We start from the raw sequence: 24,824 nt of genomic DNA on the forward strand, positions 1-24,824 counted from the left end.
GGGGTCATTCTAAGCAAATTATTTGCGTTCATTTCTGTAAGTCTTACCACAACCCAAATACAGGTGATCCCTGTTTTACAGATAGTGGAACAGTGCAGCAGAAAGGTTAAATAACTTGCCAAAAGTCAAGTAAGTTAGTAAGTAGCAGTGCTAGGGCTCAAACCGTGTGGTCTGGTTCTGTAGCCTGTGCTATTAGCTATAGGTTACTACACTGCTGAAAGTTCTAAATATCTTGGCAAGCCTCATAAATGTTAGAGTAGGGAAGATAGTAGTCTATATTTAAACATTACCTGCTATGTCAAATTTGCATTTTAGATAGCTCCCTCTGGCAGAAAACACAGTCTATCAATGATCAAATAGCATCCACTCCGTCTCGATAATTCTTGAAACTGTCGGCTACTCTCCATCCCCATTGCCACTGCTTTGGTTCAAGACACTATCATTTCTCAGCTAGATGATTGCAGTGACGTCCTAACTGGCCTTCCTCCCTTTGGCCCTAACTGAAGATGAAGATGAGAGGCTAAAACAGAAATATGAAAGGATGCCAAGCTAGCCAAAGCATGTACATATATTAATATCAACCCCAACAACTTCTAGGAGAAAGGGCTGGAGAGAGATGGGAAGCAGTTGCAAACCCAACTTTTTACACATCGAGGGAAAGTCAAAAGCAGAGCCAGTATGAAGACGTTAAATAAAACCATGCATTTTCATGAAGTACAAGCTGCCTTAATCTGCCCTTAGAGACTGTAGGCCATGGAAATAGCTATAGACAATGGTTGTCAGATCTCCTCCGTCTCCTCCGGCCTTCCTGGAGATTGGGTCTCCTGATCGGGGAAGCTTGGCTGGCTGCACTCACCCTTTCTCCCGTGCTGGCCTTGCTGAGATGTGCCCTGGGCAGGGTATTGGGCAGGAAGGAGACTCCTCACATGATCCAGCTTAATCCTCCTCTTCTCCCTTCCTGAAGCTGCACACTGCAGTAAGAGCACAGCAGAAATGCAGACGAAAAGGGGCCATACATGGGCAAGAAGGGCTCTGCTGCTCGGCATCCTGTGGGCCACTGCACGTCTGCCTGTCCCAGGGGCCTCCCTGCCCCAGCGTCTCCCAAGGGCCACAGGTAGGTGGACACTGGGGTCAGTTACCTCTGCTGCAGCAGCAGCTGCTGCCGCTACCACATGCAGATGAAGGGACAAAAACAGGAAAATTCTCAGCGGGCTCACTTTGACTTATGCTTCCGAATTTTAGCATTTAGAAAGATATCCAACACTTTTGATCCTTCAAATAAGTTCTTAAATATACTCCAAAGTAATTCACAGAGATCATAGTGGGCCAAGTCTCCAGTTTTTATTCTTGGAGACTTTTTGGTGAAGAAAAAATCTTTCATCTTAGAAATTCTCTCTGCAACAGTGGATGATTTTTTGCAGGCCTGTGAACAATTTAGGCTCTGCAATGAGAAAACGGAATTGTACAGATAATAGAAACCTTCATGTATCAGAGATACAGTTTCTACTTGGGGAGGAGAGATTCAGAAATAAAAACAAGGAGGAGTGTTCTCATGATTTCCTCTTTTTGATTCTTCACCATCATCAACACATTTCATTATTTCTTTTCAGTCCCCCAAACAAATTTTTTAAAACTCTACAACTGTGTTATATTCAGAAGTGCTTTATACATTTTCAGTGAGTTCTTAAAATTCCACCCGGTTACCCCACACTTACAGATTTCTTAAGGAAGCTCTCTGTGGGCTTGAAATGTGTGACTCCAAACTCTTCAAACTTTCACCTCCTTTTCCTTAACAGGAAATAGCACCCAATGTGTTATTTCTCCATCATCAGAGTTTCCCGAAGGGTTTTTCACGAGACAAGAGCGCAGAGACGGAGGCATCGTAATCTATTTCCTAATTATCGTTTACATGTTCATGGCCATATCTATTGTCTGTGATGAGTACTTCCTACCCTCCCTGGAAATCATCAGTGAATGTAAGTGGCTGGAAAGTTGCCCTGTAACCTTCTGGAAGAGTGTGCCACACAGATATGACTGTCTTTGAAACAGCTCAGCAGCTGTCCTGTACTTCTCAACTGGTTGCAGAGCACCAGCTTCTGTGTTGTGGGGTCCCGTGTCTTAAGGAACTGGCCGAGTGTGGTTTCTCTCGGTAGTTAATGTGAATCAGAGTTTCTTTAAATTAGAACCCAGCAGTTATTATTTTCCTGCCTATTTCCAGGAATCTCTAGTTTGTCTACTGCCTGGATGTTTGTTATAAGAACTGTTCCAAGATTTCACTTGTATGTACTTTGTGTGTGCTCCTAATACAATGAAACTCCTAATATTTGCCATTTTATACTTCAAAAAACTGTTTTTTAATTTTTACTCTAAGCTCACTATAACTTTGTTTATAAAGAGGTAAGTGATAAACAAATGCAATTAAGGACCACCCTCCCCTTCTTCCTTTCCCAGCATCCTACCATTAAGGAAATTAATTGATATTTAAGAACCAATAAACAAATAGATGAATAAGTCCTGCATCCTAAGTGACCTCAGGCGTCAGATAACTGTAAATTCAGTTATTAAAAATTAAGAGCTCCGTTATTGGTTTCTGAAAATAAGATCAGCCAGTCCAAGCTTCTCTGTTCCTTCAGCAGTCTATGTTGCCCAGAATTCTGAGCATAGACCTCCAATGGTACACTGGTCCCTAATACCAGGATAGCAGTTATGTTTCGTACCATATGAGCAACAGTGCGTTTCTAGACTTGGTCTCATGGTTGGTTATTTATTTGATTGAGCGTGCTCACATTACAGCAAAAAGCAATGTCAAAGTTAAGGATTGGATTTCCTATTGCATATTCACAAGACTACACAGAAACAGCAGCATCCTCAGCCTCCACCCACCCCGCGACACACACACACATCGCTGCCGTTTCTTGATAAAGGGAAAGAGAATGAATGTAAACTCTCCCCTTTCCCATCACCCCACCCCCAACCCCTGCTGAATGCCATAAAGCGACTTTTCTCCCTTGTTCGCTGCAGTATACCAGTATCTGCAGGATCTAAAATAGTAACTGGTGATAGCAGAGGCACTCAACATCTATCTGTTTAATGAAAAAATATATATATAATAGATTAGCCTAATTTATTACAATGTTTCTTAAGTAGATACAAACATATACTTTTATCTTGACATTACATCTTACATAGACATTGATATTTTCTTTAATAAAGATTAAATTAACAGTTTTATTTAGATTAATGAAATACAAGAAAAATAGAAGAGAAAGATAAAACCACCCATATTTCCATCACCCGGAGACCTACACTGTTACCATTTGGTATATTTCCTTTAAATCTTTTGAATCTTGCTTTATATACAGTTTGGGATCTTTCTTTTTTCTCACATAATATTTTATTATGCATATTTTTCCATATTATTAAACATTCTTCAAAAACATTATTTTTAATGATATCATGATAGTCCATGATTCTATAAATGATTTGAGCATCTGACACTGGTTTTTATACGTCGTAGGCACCCAGTAGAAATTTATCATAAAATTTAAAACTATTACTCTCATTGGACATTTGGCCTGTTTTAAGTTTTTTGTGTTAATGTCATCCCTGTAATTGTATAAAATCTTTGCTTACTTCTCTGATCATTTCCTGATTAAGAGGTAGAGATGTGGATATTTTAAGTCTTATGATATATATTTGCAAAAGGCATCCCACAAAAGGCGTGCCTACTTACACTTCCTTAATGTATAGCAGCACCCATTCCAGAAAACCATGAAAAATATGTGAACTATCCTTAGTTGCTTTAAACATCATTTTATAAAATTTGTATTTATCTTATTATTCATGAGGGTCAATATTTTATATGTTTACTGAATTTTGTGGTTTTGCTTTTGTATTTTTTTGCCCATATTCTATCAGGGGTATTCTGTCTTTTTCTTACTGATTTTCAAGACTTTAGAAATATACAAGGATATTAACCCTTTTTCTAGTATTACTTCGTATCATATGCTTTTTCATGGTTTGTTGTTTGTTTTTGCATTTTGTGTTTATCACATTGAAGCTTGAAGTTTAAATATTTTAAGTAAATTTGTAAATTTTTTCCTTTATGATTCTCCTTTTGGTTTTATAACTAGAAAGACATTTTTATCCATAGGTCATAAAAACCATCAGATTCTATTCTACATGCATGATTTTTTTTTACATTTATTTATTTCTTCCACTAAGAATCTGTCTTGCTATAGAATGTAATGTTTTTTCCAAAAGTTGATCAATTTTCATACACCAAGTTCTTATATAGATTCTACATGCATGATTTTTTTTACATTTATTTATTTCTTCCACTAAGAATCTGTCTTGCTATAGAATGTAATGTTTTTTCCAAAAGTTGATCCATTTTCATACACCAAGTTCTTATATAGATTCTACATGCATGATTTTTTTTACATTTACTTATTTCTTCCACTAAGAATCTGTCTTGCTATAGAATGTAATGTTTTTTCCAAAAGTTGATCCATTTTCAAACACCAAGTTCTTATATAGGTGTGGATCTGTCGCTATGCGCCCAACTCTATCTAATAACCGTTTTGTTCATTCTTATGCCAATACTGAGCTTTTAATTAGAAAAATGTAAAAAACTAAAAATTAAAAAATTAAAAATGCTAATCATATAAAACATAGAAATTTAAATTGTAAGGAATTATTTCCATTTCCAATGACTTAACTGAACGGTGACATGACTGAAAAATTAAATCTATCAAAAATTTTATTTATAAAAATTTATCTTGGGAGAAGTAAAAAATAAATAAATAACCTTTCTAACCCTGTAGAAAACACTACTGCATTAAAATTTAGATTATGACTTCAAAATAATGTTCATTAAGTGACTTAATACGTCTAAATGACTTCCAATGCGCTCCTTGTGAAATTACTTTGAAACATCATCAGCAAACACGCATTTCTCAAGTGACTCTCTCAGGCCCCGAAATACAGTAGTTCTTACAGATGTGTGATTGATGAATATCCATGCCACAGCCAAATCTTCAGCTGTTAAAAATTGACCCTCATCTTGAGCATTGAAAATACTGGCAACAAAATGAGATAGAAATAGTGCTAGCTCAATTCATTTTTAAATACTTATAAATTAATTCTCTTTTCAAGGTCTAGCATGGTCTTCTTTTTGTTTGTTTTTTTTGTTTTGTTTTGTTTTGTTTTTGTTCAGACGGAGTCTCGCTCTGTTGCCCAGGCTGGAGTGCAGTGGCCGGATCTCAGCTCACTGCAAGCTCCGCCTCCCGGGTTTACGCCATTCTCCTGCCTCACCCTCCCAAGTAGCTGGGACTACAGGCGCCCGCCACCTCGCCCGGCTAGTTTTTTGTATTTTTTTTAGTAGAGACGGGATTTCACTGTGTTAGCCAGGATGGTCTCGATCTCCTGACCTCGTGATCCGCCCATCTCGGCCTCCCAAAATGCTGGGATTATAGCATTGTCTTATCTAAATTATCACATCAACAATAAAAAACAATTTTCCTGAAATTTGTTTACATCTGCAGAAACGGGCTTCTAAAGTCTGCAAGTGCTTTGCCTTTCCCCAGTTTCTTGATGAGCACTGAGTCATAATAGTTCCACCCATTTTGTCAACTAATAGTTATTAACATAACCCTCAAAACAGTTTACTAAAGTATTCCACAACGTACTACAGTGTTATTTTTATCAGTTACTTATGATACAATTATAGATGAAGATATATATCTTAATATATGGTTTATATAATGTATATAACATTATACGTGTGTGTGTGTGTGTGTATATATATATATATATGGTTTCACTTAGTCTTCCCAAAAACATTACAAAATAGGGACAAATGTTTGGGTTTTACCGATGAGGAAGCCAAGGCTGGGAGGGTAAGTAATTTCCCATGACCGCATAGCCACACAGAGAAAGTCCTGATCTCTCTAATGCCAAAACTCAAGCATGATCTCAACTGCTACATGATAAAACTTTACACATCCTTGTTTGAGATTTGCTGCCAGAATATAGATGTTTCAGAACTGTTCTATTTGAACCATCTTACAAGAAATTTTCCTCTCGAGAGCACTGAAAATTTTGACAAACAGTATCAAATACCCACAGTTACTATGGAAGAAATATATTACAAAATAAAGAGAATACATTGAATAATTCACAAAAATCATTTTGGACCTTTGGCAACCTATATGTGATCGTAAATCAATGCTATAGACACTTATCCATAATAAGTTACCAGGCCTGAACATTTGTCCAAGATCATGAGATCATGATATAGTACTGTGGAACTTAATCATCTTAGATGAGGCTATAATGTCTTGTGGGGTATGTTTACTGAGTTCCAACCTAGAATACAATGGAAGGATTGGCAGGTCCCTGTCCCACCCGAGTCCCACTCACTCCTCAAATCACCACATTGGCTCATTTGGCCAACAGCAGGATCTTTAGCAAGGTGAAGACTAGCAGAGGCTCAGGATTGTCATCTCCGTGCAAGGATGAGCTGGAAGTGGTAGGGGGCAGAGCCTCTTGCTAGTGTTCTGGCAGGGCCCCCACTCAGTCAAACCAGTGCTCTTTCTCTTTCAGACCTACATATGTCGGTCTTGGTCTCCTACAGCTGCCTCCACCAGAGGCTTTCAACAAGGATTTTTCTTCCTTCACCTTGCTCTGCTCATGATCATAAAAGTCACACACCCTCTCCTCTACCCTCGAACTCTGAAAAAGCTGGAAAAACATGTATCTCTACTAGGCAACCTCAGACACTTTACCACCATCTTAACTGTATGGAGCCAATAAAAGAAAATGCTGTTGCTATGTCCCCTTCCTCCAATCCTATCTTCTTTTTCTTTCCATTTAGGTTCTATAGGAAAAGAAGCTAATAATTCTCTGAACACAGAGGGCTGAAATGAAATTAATCGGTGTTATAGAGGGGAAACAAAGGTATCACCCTCTAGTTGTCCAGGGCATTTCACATTTGGAGAAAAGCCTTGGCTTCTGTGCTGGGAAACAGAAGGGAGATTCCAGGAAAAGAGTTAAAGATGTGTTCAGAAAAGGAGCATTATCCAAGCCCAAGTTAGAGCTAAAGGAGCTAGAGGCAATGGAGTGAGGAATAAACCTAAGGAGAGGTTCCTCATCCCCAACCAATCGTGCTACTCTAGAATGTTACCAGGATGGATACCCTGAGGGTTGTGTATGAGACAGAGGAAGAGAGACAGAGACACAGTGAGAGAGGAATCCAAATGACTAAGGAAAAGGAGGCAGCCTTTGTCGTCTCTGATCATTCATGTAAGCCTGACTTAGAAACCTGTGCCTAAGATTCCCTTGCTTAGTTTGTGAACTTAGTTATGTAACTTTGTAGTCATACCTGGTATTGTTTACTTGGGGCTTTTTCCACTTTTTTCTATCTCTATATTGATATAGTTGCTGAATGGTCTATGACAAATGCTGAGAATCCCTTGACAGCTGGAGAGCAAGGACACAGCCATCATATGCTCTAGTGCCACACTCCTGTAGAGAGACAATTGAAAGTGTCCACCCTGGAGCCAGACAGCCTAGGTTCAAATCCCAGCTCTGCCATTTGCTAGCACTGTGACCTTGGGCAAAGTTCCTAACTTCCCTCTGCCTCTGTTATCTCAGCTGTGAAACAGGATGATTACAACTTTCAGTTCATAGCGCTGTGTGACAAGTGCATGAAGAAACACAAGTGAACTACTTACACAAGTACGTAGCACATAGAAAACATTCAGTGAATGTTCATTATTACATAAGAACAGACTACAGAGGTTAGAATCCTTTACTCAGGAAAGATGGAAGTGGAGATGGGGAATACCAAAGCCTATTTAAGTATTTTTGGAGCAAATAACCAAATCTACGGTGCAGCTGCTAGAACTTGAACACCAAATTTAAGGTAAATAAAAGTAAGGTCTACTTGACAAGGTAGGAAGTAAGCTTATTAAAACATTTATTTTATCTAATAAGCTATGTGACAACTTTAAACTATACCTTAAATATCTCTGGAATATTCTGTTTAGGCTGGGAGCAGTGGCTCACGCCTGTAATCCCAGTGCTTTGGGAGGCAAAGGTGGGTGGATCACTTGAGCCCAGGAGCTTGAGACCAGCCTGGTCAACATGGTAAAACCCCATTTCTACAAAAATACAAATATTATCTGGGTGTGGTGGCAGTCACCTGGCCTGTAATCCCAGCTCCTCGGGAGGCTGAGGCAGGAGAATCGCTTAAACCCGGGAGGCAGAGTTTGCAGTGAGCTGAGTCTGTGCCACTGCACTCCAGCCTGGATGACAGAGCGAGATTCCATCTCAAAATAAATAAATATATAAAAATTAAAATTTAAAAATATTCTGTTTAAAGTTCCTTTTATTTCATTTACATTAGCATCTATACCATTTTACTTCATCTTTTATTGTTTAAAAAGTCACTTTTAAACAAAATTTAAATTTAAAGAATTTAAATACAAGCCAATATGTAATACAAATTAAAAATATAATATAAACTATATTTACTTAAAGACCAAATAGGACCAGTATGTCTAATCTCTTTAAGTAGTTTAATTTTAGAAACACAAAAGCTGATATAAAATGAAAACAAAATATCCTTTTGGTATGTAATGGGGATCTCAGAGGTATTGAACCACTGTTCTGAGCAGCTTTCTTCATATTTTTCCAAATTATATACATAGAAAACTCTGAGAACTCCTTAAGACTGGTCACTTGATAGAGCCCAAATTCCACAGTGAGCCAGCTACGAAACTTTAAAAAAAAAATTTTACACTAATATGCCATTCAATTAGATATAACCTCTCTACCACACTGATACCTTTGAATTACAACACGTCTTACATGAAAATGATCATAATAAGGTTTGGGGGAAATATACTTAAATATTTACTTTTTATTTTAAAAAATTTTCACTTACTCTGCTTTGGACTAATATTTGCTTATGTTCTACTTTATGTTTCAGAAATAGGCAATAAGAAAGAAATGCAAGTTTTAATTCCAGGTAGAATTGTTTCTAAATTGAAAAAATTGGGATTCAAATAATTCTGTGAGTATGGCATTTGGATAGCCTACAGTTTCAGGGGATTGTTTGATTTTTAATCCTCATGAAATTTACAGAAGCAAAGGCTTTACTAAAGAACAAAGAATCTAAGAATAGTGCTTCCTCCCTGTTATACACTCATTCTCCTAAGAGCATTTCATCCTCTTTGTTGGTCTTTTTTCTCTGATCTAAATTGTGGTCCCTTTGGGTTGCATCTAAATCTATACCAGGCATATAGATCTAAATAAGTGCTAAGTACTCAGTATTTTACCAAGATGCTATTGCAGGAACAAGAAATAGTAATAAAGTTATGTATTATCTCTTTACTTTGCCCACATGGATAGCTGAAAGGGCAGCTTCTTGGTGTCAAAAAGATCTAGGTTCCCTTCCCACCTCTGCATTTATTACCTGTGTGGCCTTGGGAAAGTTATGGAACAAACAATGAAGTAATTGTTAGGTTTGGAGGTAAAGTGTCTCGTATAAAAGAAGTATGTTTCATATGATAGGCTAAGGGCAGGTGGAAATCCACTGTAATATTATAGCTGTTAGATTGGGGATAGGGAGAGTCTTTTTCGGTGGAATCAGGCCTTTAAAAGCATTACAGGTTTCAGAATTCGTTCTTTCATTGCTCAATTTATGAGTTGGTAAATTAAGGTAATCAAGTTATCTTATTTCTTGTTAAAAACGTCCCAGAGCATATACATGCAGTCATGTATTCCTGACTCTCAGTAACTATTTCTCCCCTCTAGGCATTTGTTCCATTCAAAATATTTCTAGGAATACCTTTGAAATTAATTTCAGAACCAGTTTTGCAAATCATAAAAAAGACATCAGTTTGCTGTTGCACTTCGTTTTGGACCCTAAATTGTATGACTCAGCATGACTACTCACCATAGTCGCTAGAGTTGGATCTGATAGACTTTTGATTGTTTCTAAAACTCTAATCCATTCACAAAGCACAAAAGTTTGCAGACTTTTTAAAATGATGCCGGAGGACACCAAATTGCATATAGCCTATGGCTGTAACTATATTAAAATGTACACTGTCAAAAGGACTAGATACATTAAAATGATAGCAGTGGTTAAAATACAATGATAAAAGTATTCCTCTATTTTTCCCCTTCATTGTCTAAATTTTGGTAATGTAGACTTGGGGGTAGGGGGTAGGTATTATAAAAGAACTTTAATTAAAAATAAAAAAGTGGTATAGAGTCTTAAAACATAGAATTCACATTCTACAACTTTGAGTAAAGATTGAAAAAAATAGATAATACCTTAGATTGTGTAGTCTGATCCTCCATTTCACAGATGGCAAAATGAGGCTTGTCTAAATAAGTTAAGTCTCATATCAAGTTACTGGCAGGGCTGAATCCAGGTCTTAGTTTTAGTTTAATATTCTTCCTAGTATATCATATTTCCAGAAGGAGATTTTCAAAAACCATTATAAACTTTCTAACATGGCATCACAGAAAAGAACACATTTAAGAAAAAGTCTGATGAATTTTCATAATCAGCTCATTACTATGAAGTTGTGCTTTATATAAACAACATGTTGGTACCTAAAACTATAAAGAAAACTCAAGTTGAACATTTCTACTATATCTTCCAGAATATGTGATTATTCCTTTAGAGTAATAGAGGAAAAAAAGAATAATAGCTGTGGGAGGAAAAAAATAGAAAAATTTATCTTTAATAATAAACTATAGCAGAAAGAAATTTTACCCAAAAGGTCAAGGAAGACAAAGCCAATCTATTCTAAAGTTCAGAGGTATAAAACATTTTATAAAATATTCTTAGAACATTAAGATATAATTTGTTAAAATATCTTTAAGTTTTATCCATCCACCTATACAAAATCTTTCCTTTCATAATTTGAGTGCAGTGAATAGGAACAAGCTTTATTCTTACTGCCTTTTGAGATTGAAACTTTTCTAAAGAACCACCTATTGTCCTACCTTGAGACTGAGTTTTCTAATGAAGCATTCTTCAGCTAAAGCTAAACAAAGATTGTTCAGTATTCAGCTGCACTGTTGGGGCAGTTATTTTACGATAAGGCATTCCGTTCTTTTTCCATTTCTTCCACATATCCCTGATTTGATTTGGAAAGACAATTCATGGTAATATCCAGCAGCACTAAATCTATAAATTCTCTAGAATGTGCTAGAAAACTTCCAAATAACTATTTTTTCCACCAGGAAAAAATAGAATGAGGGTGATTATGGTGCCAGTGCCACAACGTGTAAACAAAAAAGATTCAATCACCCACCATGTTATAACTGGCCTAAGTGCCATTCTTATATCGAGTTTCTGTGGTAAAATAAAAACAGCATCGGGCTTAGAATCAACAAGCTCAGGGTTTATGCCCTAACTCCCAACATTTAAGATCCTTGCAATCCATGTGACATTATTTTACCTCCTGGGCCTGTTTATCTGTAAAATGGAATACCACCACTCATATCTCATGATAGTTGATATTAAATTATGTATATGGGAGTGCATTGTACACCATGAATATATTATTTACTTCATTTCTAAAATGAAAAACAGTTAATTACAGAGCCATCTCCTTTATTTTTTTGTTCTATGTTTTAAATAGTATGGTCAGTTGTACACATCAGAATTGTAATAAGAATATAGTATATATGTGTGTCTATACATATATACACATACTGGTTAGAGTGATTATATATATGCATGTATATGTATGTAATCACTCTGATCAGGAAAAGAAATACTAGGAAATATGCTATGGTTTGGGTATTTGTCCACTCCAAACCTCATGTTGAAATCTGATCCCAAATGTTGGAGGTGGGGAGTAATGGGAGGTGTTTAGATCATGGGGGTTAATCCTTTCCTAGGGAGTGAGTTCTCCCTCTTTAGTTCCTTTAGAGAGCTGGTTGTTTAAAAGAGCCTGGCACCACCCACCTCTCTCTCTTACTTCCTCTCTCACCATGTGATCTCTGCACACACCAGTTCCCCCTTTATCTTCCACCATGAGTGGAAGCAGCCTGAGGCCCTCACCAGATGCCCAATCTTGAACTTTTCCAGTCAGAAGAATCATGAGCCAAATAAACCCTTTTTTCTTTATAAACTATCCAGTCTCAGGTATTCCTTTATACAACACAAAAAGCACTAGGATACAATGTAAACTACACAAATCATTTATTTCTCACACTTCACTAGTCACTGCAGGTAGATGTTCAGCAAGCAACATGACCAAAGGCAAACAGAATAGAGGGCCTGGCCTAAATAATTCTAACCACCCCAAGACAACTTTTCACAATGGGTTTTCAGGTGTCAAAATAGCTCAGATTAGGGCTGGTTGGATCTCTCAGACCAAATTACCCCAAGGGATAAAATTAATGACTGGAGCTGGTATCATCAGCAGACAGTATATGGATGACAGATTTCTAAGTACTTCCCACATCTTTCAAAATGAAAGCCGAAGTCCTTACTAGGATCCACAAGACCTTACATAATCTGCCTATTACCTTTAATCTCATCACCTACTGCTTTCCCTTGACACTGTTCATTCTAGACGTGCATGTCTTCTGTTTCTACACCACACAGGCTAGCCTCTACCTGAGAACCTTTGCAGTCATTTATTCTGCATAGAATACTTTTAGCCCAGGTAGACAAGTGACTAGTTCCTCATTTCAAAGTCTTTAGTTACCTTCTCAATTAAGTCCTTTCTGGTTATCCAATCTAAAATTTCAATCCTTCCTCTCCGACATTTTTCTCTCTCTCCCCTCCCTGCCTTTACTCTTTGCAACTTATCTCTAACATCATACCTATTTTCCTTATCTTATCCGCTTTCCCTTATTAAAAGTAAAGCTCTGTGAGAGCAGGAATGTTTGTCTGTTTTGCTCACTGCCACATTACTAGCACATTAAAAAGGATCTGGCATATAGTAGGTACTCAATAAATGCAACAAATAAATGAACCACCAGCTGACTTAACTATCACCCCAAAACTAGTGGCTAAAAACAGCAACTACTTTTCACGGTTTTGGGTGTTTACTGAGCTACTCTAGGTAGTTCTCGCTCAGGGTCTTCTGTGCAGCTATGGTCAGAGGATGGAGCTAGAATCATCTGAGAGCTCACTCTCTCACATGTCTGGTGCCTAGGCTGTGAAGTTTCAAACTCTGGGGACTGAAACAGCAGCAATTCCTTAGACATCTCTATTTCTACATGAGCTTTTCATGAGGTTTCTCCAGTATGGGGGTTTCAACAAAGTAGCAGGACTTACCATGTCGTAGCTTAAGGGAAATGTTCTGTGATTACACTAAGGAAGTTGTATCACCTTTTATGTAGGGGATTAAAGGGTTCTGGAAATCTATGTGGAGCAGAAAAATACCATAACTATTGCTGTAATATACAATCTGCCACACCAAGAAACAAAAAAGGAATCAATAAGCTCAAATGCAGTCCCAGCAGACTAGAGAACAAGGTCGACCTGAATGCAGGCAACAGGTGGTCCCAGAGACAAGAATAAGAAGGAAATACCAACCACCTGTGACAAGGACTCAACCAAGCACACCGGAGTTTGAGTATCTGGGAAGACTGAAGCGTCAAAAACCAATAGGTATAGTAAACGACAATAAACATCAACAAAGAGTTGCCATCAAGTCTTGAAAACCCAAATTCTAGTTCTGACTTTGATACTTTGTGACCTAGGGTAGATAATTTAATGTATGGCATGCTACCTCTATTGGCTAGTTTTTCGTTTATCAGTAAAGCCTGGTTGGAGGTTATTTCTTATGCAAACCTATCTCGGCCTAAGGCTTTCTCTGTTCCTTCCCATGGTAGGTCCCTTGGCCCTAAAATTGAAAGGACAAAAAATTTCTTAAGCCTCTCATCTTGTCAGTCACTAAAGTTGATGAACTTGCATGCTTGTAAGCCCGGTGGATAGACACAAACTATTTGCAGTATTACAGTATTTTTTTATATTCCTATTCTAGAGGAAAATTTTAATAGATCCATGTTTTAAATCAATAGACTATATACAATATTAAATCTAGTTAAGTAATTTCCCTCATTTGTAATTAGACAAGGTTGAAACTGTAAATTTTTTAAATATCTGTGTTTTCTTGTGACTATAAGCCAAATTCAGCTACATTCAAATCATCAAAACTTCTCTGCATGGCAAACTGAAAAATCCCAGCCAAAGCCTCCCATATTCTGAATAATATTTTACACAAAGTTCCTATACTAGAAAATTTGAATGGACGGTTGAAATGACTTAACAGATGTGTGAACAAGCTCCGTTCAGCTGCATTATACATCTAAAAAACTACTATCTTTTTTTTCTTCTTTGAAGTTGGGTTAGGATTTCCAAATTATCTTAATTTTCAAAGTCATGCTGTTGCTACTCACCTACAAGCCCTCCGGCTATAAACGCTTTTCTGGGTTCCAAATAACCCTGTATTTGGCACTCAGGATACTCCCTTTAGTCTCCTGGCCTTCCCTCACCCTTTCTATAGAAGGATTAAGTAATGAAGTCATAAAGAAGCAAAACACTGGACTCTTTAATCTGTGTATTTTATTTTTCTAGTTTAAGTAACTATTAGTGGTTTTATTGAAGTTGTGGCTTTGAGTATCTATTGTGTTTAGTTGTAAAGACATACTCTTTCACTTTATTAGGCATAACAATCATTTCATTTATGTTCAGCCCTTGGACTGTCTCAGGATGTTGCAGGTGCAACTTTCATGGCAGCGGGTAGTTCAGCTCCTGAATTAGTTACTGCCTTCCTAGGTAAATATTGCTCCTTATACTCCTTATACTTTTTGCTTACTCAGTGTGATTTTTATTTTCTTCAAATTAACACTAACTTAGCTGCTACTATCTTGCACATAGGTGTATTTATCACAAAGGGAGATATTGGCATTAGCACCATTCTTGGATCTGCAATTTATAATCTCCTTGGCATCTGTGCTGCCTGTGGCTTGCTATCTAACATGGTATGTAACAAAACGATTCAACAAAATTTATTGTCTTAAAAAATTCTAAAGATAACTGTTCGTCGTCTGGGATGGACAACAGGGCACTAATAATATGTGCAATCAATTTATTAATCAGTAGAAAAACAACATGTATTCAATTTAATGTTAATCCACAAATAGCTCTTGGTCAGATTTATGAGAGTCCATGTGTTAGAACACAATTTTACATTTTTTTCTCTAAGCAATATGCAAAAGATAACAACATTTAACTACAAATATATAAACAATTTTAGTATTACACTAAGGATTGTACTTGAAGAAGTTACAATGTAATGGAAATAACTTATCATATTACAGGTCTCAACACTATCATGTTGGCCCCTATTCAGAGACTGTGCAGCGTACGCAATTAGTGTAGCAGCGGTTCTTGGTATAATATATGACAACCAAGTTTACTGGTAAGCTTGAAAATAATTCTTATGTAAAAATTAGAGATTTTATGAATTTCTGACGGTTCAGTAATATTTTTTCAGAAATATTATTTCATATAAACTGCCACTTCTATACCATATTCCAGCAGGTCTCTGAGTTAACCTTATCACAATTGCTGATTGTATTCTTCTCACGAGTTTGCAATTTCTTTTTAGTCACTTCACAGTCTCCTTTTTTCTCTCACTAGTCACTGGAGACCATCACTTTTCCTCCTCCCCACTGGCTGCCTATTCAGTAAGTTTCCCAACTTCTGTTGTCCATTAAAGCCACAACAGTTGACTTTTCCTTCTGCTGGGTTACTGCTCACCTTGCCTTGGTTAGAAGTGGTCATGGTCACAAAAGACTGGAAGATGGTAGAGGAAGTAAAAGAAGTCTTTTTAAATTCCTCCAAACTTCTGATGCTCAGAGAAACTACAGCCTTCCTCTAAGAACCAACAATGCTTAGCTTTTAATATTAAAAACTGTTTGCTTTCCCTGTAATCTCTCTGCCTAGCTGGTCCAAGAAAATGAAAAGGGTGGTGACTGAGTGGACAGATACAAACTTTTTCAACTAGTAAGTAGCAGGCACCCACTAGGTTCTTATCACTATTCTAGATATAAGGGATAATGAAATGCAAAACACAGCTACACAGGTTACACATTGCATAACTTCCAGAGGACACCAGAAAAATAGGCAAAAAAAAAAAAAAACAATGTAATGGTGTCCATCTGGAGAACCACAACTTTGCAGTACAGCATAATATCTGCTATCAAGAAACTTCAAACCTAGCCAGAAGCATAATTTCTAAACTAATCATCCTGTCTTCTAGTCTGTCTCCCTAAGACACTGTGTTGGTAGAGAAGAAATCCTTCTAGAATTCAGCAGTTGTCTGTAAGGGACAGTGGCTGTGAAAGTATCCAAGATAATGCTTCCTCAGTTAGAGAAATCAGAAGATGTAGCAGACAAATTCACTGGCTATAAAAAGTAAATGAAAGGTTCAAATGTGATGGCATTAGCTAACTGCCATTATAGGGAAACAGTTCTTGGTTCCCAGGGTATAATTTTATATTTTAGAATATCTTGTTTTCTTGTGACTATAAGCCAAATTCAGCTACATTCAAATCATTAAAAATGATGACAAACTGAAAAATCCCAGCCAAAGCCTCCCATATTCTGAATAATATTTTACACAAAGTTCCTATATTAGAAAACTTGAACAGTTGAAATAACTTAACAGTTACTAATTATTTTATAATTATTATGTATTTTGGGGAATGTATTATGCCAATGAGCTGAGGTAGAAAATGTTCACCACTATATATTAATTTTACATTTATTTTGAAAATCTCCAATTATCATTTTCATTGCATTTTTATACCTACCATTTGGTAGGAATCTACAAGTAAAAATGAGTTTGTTGATCTTTTTTAAAAAAAAAAGAGAGAGAGAGAGAGAGAAGTGTCCGGCTTTTATCAATAAACTTATTATAATGCTGTAACCATTTGGAAAAATCTACAAAACAAAAAATATCTAGAAATGTTTGATTGTTCTATGGCTACTTTTGTTAGAAAATCATTCAATCAATACTGCCCAAAAGCTATCAACTATAAAATGACTTTCACTTTTAATTTAAAAACACAAATTTCTCTTTATAGGTATGAAGGAACTTTACTGCTTTTGATATATGGATTATATGTTTTGGTGCTGTGTTTTGACATTAAAATTAACCAATATATTATAAAGAAATGCAGTCCTTGCTGCACCTGTCTTGCCAAAGCTATGGAAAGAAGTGAACAACAGCCACTAATGGGATGGGAAGATGAAGGTCAACCATTCATTCGTTGGCAATCAAGAACTGATAGTGGAATATTTTATGAAGATTCTGGCTACTCTCAGCTCTCTATAAGTTTACATGGTCTTAGTCAGGTTTCTGAAGGTAATCACTAAATCTTGCCCATTATTAAGTCTATTCACAAAAGAAAAACTTTAAAATTTCATTTCAATTCAGCAAGTATTGTGTGCTTTTTATGTAAAAAAGACTGAAGACTCAGAAATGATAAAGACTAAGTCTCTACTTTTAAGGAATTTCCAGTATCATAGGAAATACAAAATAGCTAAAATATGAACGTTAAGTAAGTACCATAAAAAGAGAAAGAAATGAAGTGTGACTGTGGTTCACAAATGGGACAGTGTCAAAATGTGGTCAGGACAGATAGATTTTCACAGAGAAGGGAGCATTTAAATTGGGCCTTGCTTGACAGGAAAGATTTTAACTATGACATGATGTTATGACCAATAAGTAACAGCTACTGAGGTCTTTATTTCATAAATGATGCAGAGATAAAACACATAGAGCACAGTATGTGCATAGTAAGGAAGGAGAGGAAAGGTAGAAAGGAATAGGATAAGAAGAATCTTAAATGCTATTTTAAGAAACTTGGAAGGTTTCTGAGGAGAGAAATTGTTAGAACTGTTATCTTAGTAATGTTACCCTAAACGATGTTCACCAAACTAAAATATGAAGTAAGAGACAAGGAGGTCTGTAAGAGGCTGTTACAACAGCTGATGTGTTTACTAGGTGCCTAGACCAAGTGAAAGTGGTGGGAATAAATGAGAACAGATGTGAGACTACATGAAGGAAGCATCACCCAGACTATATGGGGCCAGAAAAAGGAACAAAGACAACTCCTATGTTTTAATCTTGACTGAGAAAATGGGAACACCATATATTAAAACTGGGAACTCAGGAAAAGGGGCTGGTTTGGAAGAAAGAAGAAAAACAGTTGAGGTTTGCCATTGTTTAGAGCAGTAGCAAAACATTTAGGTAACTATGTTCAGTAGGAAGTCAAATTCAGCTATGGTCAGAATTATAAGTTCATGGGTTACCTTTTTATAAAGTGGTTGTCCAAATCAGATTCTAATTTTAATTAAGCCTTTAGGAGGGTACTTATTCTAATGTACTACTTAAAATTTAAGAACATGACTTTTCCCCCTTTTTACAAAAATGTTAGCTTCTCCTCTTTCAGGTATAAGAGGTACACATCTCTAAATTAAGCTTACAATAAGAAACGCAAAAAAAACCAATCCAGATTCTTTGATTATGTTAAAATTATATCCAATAGTACTTAATGGCACATTAGTTGAAACTTGACCAACTTTTTATGAGTTGTTGTACTAGCATTAGTTTTGACATGATTTGATCCAATTATTACATTATTTTGTAAATGCCATACAAATTTTGAACAATGTTAAAGTAAATTCTAATTTTTATCCAATGTATTATCATTATCCTTCTACTAAATTAAACTGAATAAAGCAATATACTGTTTTCATAAATTATATTTTAGATGATATACTACCTCCTATTTTAAGGTTCTTTCTATGAACTGTGGTAAAGTCTGAATTTAATAAATAAAATAGTAACGAAATAGGGCAAAAAAAAAAAAAACAACTTCCAATAAGAATTAGGATATGCAACTTAATAAAAAAAATTATGCTATAATTATTTTATATTCTCTAAGTATACATTATCTGGTACATAGGGCAGGCAGAGGCATCATCAATATTGTGAAGTGGAGACAACTGGAGTAGCCAAGTTAGAAGCCAGGTTAATCCCTTAAGCAAAAAGTTACTGAAGACAATCCACATGAGATGTCCAACTGACACTTCATAAACACTATCTATAATATATTTAGCAAATGGTCCAAGACATTTTGATAGCTTTAAGGTCCCAAATAAAGAAATGCTGAGTATCACATCTTACATTGTCTGTCCTAAAGTTTCAATTAGTTTCTTTCACCAGCAATATCAGTAATGAGGTACTCAAATGTTTTAGACAGCCTTTTAAAAACTGATACAGCTAATTTATTTCAATATAGCTTTCTAAATAGGCATAACTTAATTAGCCATTTGAGAAAACTCAAAAGTGTTTAATTTTTCCACAACAGATCCACCAAGTGTTTTCAACATGCCTGAAGCAGACTTAAAAAGAATTTTTTGGGTATTATCCCTTCCTATTATTACATTACTTTTTCTAACCACACCAGACTGTAGAACAAAGTTTTGGAAAAACTACTTCGTAATAACCTTTTCCATGTCTGCAATATGGATATCTGCATTTACATATATCCTGGTTTGGATGGTCACAGTAACTGGTATGTATTTTAAGTACAATAGCACAACTTGAAAATATTCATATATTAACGAATTGCATATGTTCACTCAAAGTAGTCTAGCTACACAGCAAATTTCTTTTCAGCAAGACTGAAGATTAGTACCATTTACAAAATGATTAAGTATTACTGTAACAAGATCATTTGGGTTTGTGAGTTGCTTATTATATATAAACTGTATTTTCCACTGTTACTCAGCCTGGGGTACAATTCAAGAGATCTTATAAATGAAATCAAATTCATAGGATATCTTTTTATTATGTTAATAATTTAATCACATTCCATGGGGTCCACAATACTCTTTATATTGAATTCCATTCCATAATGAAAAAAAAAAAGCAAGGAGCTCTATTTTTGGGAAAACAATGGGTGCTCACTGCTTAACTGGATTATATTTTGTTTGGCTTTTCAATATGGCACTACAAACATACTATGAAATGAGTGAAAAGGGTATAAAAGTTTTATTCTAGGTTTCTACTACCTTCATGATTAAGACTTAAATAACTACTGCTGCTTGGCCATAATCCACTATAGTCTCTAAACAAAAAAACTATAAACAAAGACAAAAATAATCTGTAATTTCTCCTACAAAGGTTAACCCAAATTAACTTACAGTAGAGGTGAACAAACTACTGCCTATGTGCCAAAATAACCCAGCTTGTTTTTTTTTTTTTTTTTTTTTTTTTTGAGATGGAGTCTCGCTCTGTCGCCTGGGCTGGAGTGCAGTGGCTGATCTCAGCTTACTGCAAGCTCCGCCTCCCGGGCTTATGCCATTCTCCTGCCTCAGCCTCCCAAGTAGCTGGGACTACAGGCACCCGCCACCTCGACCGGCTAGTTCTTTGTATTTTTTAGTAGAGATGGGGTTTCACCATGTTAGCCAGGATGGTCTCGATCCCCTGACCTCGTGATCCACCCGTCTCGGCCTCCCAAAGTGCTGGGATTACAGGCTTGAGCCACCGCGCCCGGCCCCAGCTTGTTTTTATCAGTAAGGTTTTACATATTATCTATGATTGCTTTCACACTACATTTGCAAAGCTGAATAACTGCAACAGAAATCATACAGCCTGCAAAGCCTAAATAATTAATATCTGGCCCCTCACAGACACAAAAATTTGTTGACCCATGACTTTTCCCAAATTAGTGTAAGTCTTAGAATAGTATGCTAGCAAAAAGCAGACTATTTCTTCCTTTTTTAATGAGAAAAATGAAAAAGTCCAATTAGCTTGCATATTATAGCTATCCAAATTCACTCAGCCAGAACACATTTGATATTAAGAAAATAAAAAGAGAGCAAAAATCATGTAATAGATCACAGAACAGCCCCCAAGATTATAAATATTAGTGTTATTTATGCACGTATGAATTCTAGCAAAGCCAGTAATGGAAATTAACCAATTCCAATTCCAGTATCAATATGTAAACATGCAATAAATAAGCTACTTTCTAATTAAGTTATTTTAATTGGCATTTTAAGAAAAAGCAAAAAAGATGCTAAACCAAGTTTTCAATTACAACATTAAAAGAACAGTTACATATGTTTTAACTTTTTTTTAACTTCTCTCTGGTTGTTTCTGAGAATAAATACATTTCTGATAAATGTTGACCTGACATCAAATTTAACAGAAGTATTAATAAATTGGGACCATATGTTAGACTCAAGTAGAAAACAAACAGGTTTTGTTTTCCTGAGAGATTAATGAATGTTCCCCCTTCCCACCCTGCCAAAGCCCACTAAATTAAGGTATATCAGTAAAGTAGAAATTAATAAATGGTATATATACATGTTAACACATTTATAGCTTAAAGATAGCTATAATTAATTTGCTTAACTCTAATTTAATACAAATTTTTAAGAAAGAAAAAGAGGAATGATCAGTCTCATTAGCAAATATTCAGCACAGCCCTGATGAGATAATGGTGGACATAAACATCTTCTGTAAGAATATCAAACAGGAAAATTTCTCATTGGCAGAATTTTGGCTGTTACACATCTTTAGATATGTCATTAAAAATCTGTGCTACCTGGGTTACCCAAACTACCAGCCTGATTCAAATATGTTGCTAGCTAAAAAACTAAGCAAGCACATATTGGTTCTGAATTCTAAAAGTGCCTATTTTATTTTTGTTCAGGAAGGAAATACTCAAAATAACTGCAAAGGATGGTTAGTGAATCTTTAAGATTTGTAACCTGAAATATCTGTTTATTACAGGGGAAACACTAGAAATTCCAGATACAGTAATGGGCCTTACTTTATTAGCAGCAGGAACAAGCATACCAGACACAATTACAAGCGTGTTGGTCGCAAGAAAAGGTAAGAACTAGGTCCCTCAAGCTGCAATGGTCATTCTACATGGCTAGAATGAGTAAAAGTAGCTTTAAAAATGTTTACTTCCGGCCGCGTGTGGTGGCTCATGCCTGTAATCCCAACACTTTGGGAGGCCGAGGTGGGTGGATCACAAGGTCAGGAGTTTGAGACCAGCCTGACCAACACGGTGAAACCCCGTCTCTATTAAAAATTAAAAAATTAGCCGGGCATGGTGGCATGCGCCTGTAAACCCAGCTACTCAGGAGGCTGAGGCAGGAGAATTGTTTGAATCCAGGAGGCGGAGGTTGCAGTGAGCCGAGATCACGCCACGGCACTCCAGCCTGGGCAACAGAGCAAGACTCAGTCTCAAAAAAAAAAAGAGTTTACTTTCTCAGTAACATACTTTGAAGGGGAAAAAAAAAGTGACTCAAGAGGAAAAGTTTACTATTTAATAGCAGGTTAATTTCACACAATCTAATCCCCCAAATAATATTTATTTGAAATGTGCATTAAATAGTAATTAACCACGTTAAATTACAATGAAAAGCAACAAGTAAGCTATATACCTTATTGAAAAATGGTTTAATAAATATAATTAAATAAATGTTAAGACTTTAAATACTAACCCAAGAAAAATTTAAAAATACAAATTCAGTAAGACTTTTGCTCTAACAATTTTCCAAAATGAATCAACAACAAAAAAGTATCCAGTGTTTCTTTTCTTATGAAGATTAATAAAATACAGCATTGGTAAGCACATTTTAACAATATGCTTTTCTTTTGTAGGGAAAGGAGATATGGCTATGTCTAACATCGTGGGATCCAATGTGTTTGATATGTTGTGCCTTGGTATTCCATGGTTTATTAAAACTGCATTTATAAATGGATCAGCTCCTATAGAAGTAAACAGCAGAGGACTAACTTACATAACCATCTCTCTCAACATTTCAATTATTTTTCTTTTTTTAGCAGTTCACTTCAATGGCTGGAAACTAGACAGAAAGTTGGGAATAGTCTGCCTATTATCATACTTGGGGCTTGCTACATTATCAGTTCTATATGAACTTGGAATTATTGGAAATAATAAAATAAGGGGCTGTGGAGGTTGATATTATTAATAGTGTTATGCAGAAAATATGAATGGCAGGGAGGGGCAGAGAGAAAAATCGATTTCTTCATTTAAATCAAATTTTTAAAATCCTGAACCTTAGAATCTAAAACTTACAGTAATTTAAAACCAACCAAAATCATATCCTAACTTTTCTGAGCCCTTTCTTTTCATGAACAATTACATATTATAAAACAGAAGTTTGGGGGGGCGGGGGGAGAATCTGTTTTACCATACAATAAGTTGACAAAAACTGGAGAAACTAGAAAAAACAAATCCAACTATGTAGTACTGAAAACAACAAGAAAATGGCTTATTTCATTAAAAACAGTATAACCATTCATTTAAACTGAATGACCAGACTTGCTGTCTTTAAAAACCCAAACTTGAGATTAACAAAAATTTACAGTATATTTTTAACATTATACTGTTAAAAGCTGGTGGGAGTTTTAAAAGTTCATTTTTACAGCTTTTGTAAGCATACAACATTACTTAAAAAAAAATGACTTTTACTAGGAGATTCAGGAAAACAGAAGTAGGAATGTTCCAACCATGGCTTGAAATTATGCATTACGATCCAAGCGGACATCAATTTCTCTGCCACTGATTTTTATGCCATTCATTATTCTGCAGGCTTTTTCAGCTGATTCTGGGGAGTCAAATCTGACTGTTCCACAGCCTTTTGACTTTCCATTCTCCATTTTTATTTCTGCAAACATTACATGACCTGTAAAATAAAAGTTACAGAATTACTAGTCAGTTTAAATGAGTTATATTTCACTTTATAGGTCTGAAATCCTCATAGCCAATTGTGATAATTTGATTAAAAACATCATTTTTTAAAATAGCAAATAATATAAGCATTATATTTGGAGTAAAATACAATTCATATAAAGTAATAAATATATAGCTATTAGAATATATAAAACTGGAATCAGGAAAGATTTTCTTAGGATTTAATGTATTTTATTTATGTTAAATCCCTAATTCCTGAGGTTAATTTTATAAGCAATAAGTCAAGCTAGCACAAAATGCCACCAACTCACCATGCCCTATAATAAACTTACACATTTAAACAAAATTATTTTTAGAATAAATGGTTGCTTACTGCCCAGTCTCCCTAATCTCTCTCTTCCTTCCCTTTTATCCTCATTTCACTCCTTTATCCCCTGCAAACAAGCGCAACTGACCAGAAATCTAATTTCTATCAGGCTACAAAGGGCCCCACTAATTCTGCTTTGCAACCACAGTGCCAAAACCATTTATTCAATATCACAATTTGAGCTCAAAGTCTAAGAATGGCACCAAATATGCTACAGAAATAGTCATGGGAAAAGATAGCATAGATTTAAATCAATAAAGGTAAAAACAGTGATGTCAAGGAGAATCTCAGAGAAGCTTCAGGAAAGAGGAAGAAAACCAGAAACCTGTCCTTATGCAGTTATATCATTGCTAACTCTAGAGACTGGTATCTGAAGTAAATCAATACCATTTATCAAAATACAAAGTGGCCACAAGAATTCATCACCACAACAGAACACTTTTGAGAGTAAAAGGGGAGTTATCAATAATTACACATAAGTAACAGATGTAAAGTTAGACTATCCCCAGGCAAACTGGGATACATGGTCACTCAATCCAAACAGGTCATAAATTTAGGGTGTGACTACTTACCAAAATATTTCCCTCCCCACTAGATGTAAATGTCAAAACAAATCAAGTTAGAAGACTTTAAATATTATAGTTGCCAG

At 35.8% G+C, this 24,824-nt stretch overlaps 2 protein-coding genes across 4 annotated transcripts in view; one reads left to right on the plus strand and one right to left on the minus strand.

Moving 5' to 3' along the window:
* The first annotated feature begins 944 nt into the window (after positions 1-944).
* Positions 945-23,399, plus strand: SLC24A5 (solute carrier family 24 member 5). The gene is made up of 9 exons (XM_010357817.2): positions 945-1,114; positions 1,797-1,976; positions 14,744-14,827; positions 14,930-15,033; positions 15,373-15,473; positions 17,143-17,423; positions 19,435-19,641; positions 21,870-21,971; positions 22,752-23,399. Exons 1-9 carry the CDS (start codon positions 994-996, stop codon positions 23,072-23,074), a joined length of 1,503 nt encoding a protein of 500 aa, XP_010356119.1. The 5' UTR covers positions 945-993; the 3' UTR covers positions 23,075-23,399.
* MYEF2 (myelin expression factor 2) overlaps positions 20,987-24,824 on the minus strand; it is a 38,483-nt gene continuing 34,645 nt past the window's right edge. The window contains exon 17 of one of the 3 annotated variants that reach the window (XM_010357819.2): positions 20,987-23,800. In XM_010357819.2, coding sequence (XP_010356121.1) covers positions 23,637-23,800 — 164 coding nt within the window. In that variant the 3' untranslated portion in view covers positions 20,987-23,636. The remainder of the gene's footprint in view (positions 23,801-24,824) is intronic. The other 2 variants (XM_010357820.2, XM_030930772.1) reach the window with 2 other exon arrangements.

This window comes from Rhinopithecus roxellana, chromosome 5 (genome assembly GCF_007565055.1).
Source record: "Rhinopithecus roxellana isolate Shanxi Qingling chromosome 5, ASM756505v1, whole genome shotgun sequence".
In the NCBI taxonomy this organism is placed as follows: Eukaryota; Metazoa; Chordata; class Mammalia; order Primates; family Cercopithecidae; genus Rhinopithecus; species Rhinopithecus roxellana.

Bases quoted from the DNA above. Each gene is read 5' to 3' on its own strand.
- SLC24A5 (XM_010357817.2), top strand. From the start codon at position 994: ATGCAGACGAAAAGGGGCCATACATGGGCAAGAAGGGCTCTGCTGCTC. The intron at 1,977-14,743 runs GTAAGTGGCTGG...ATTTATGTTCAG, and splicing joins CCTGGAAATCATCAGTGAAT to CCCTTGGACTGTCTCAGGAT. The intron at 21,972-22,751 runs GTAAGAACTAGG...TTTCTTTTGTAG, and splicing joins CGTGTTGGTCGCAAGAAAAG to GGAAAGGAGATATGGCTATG.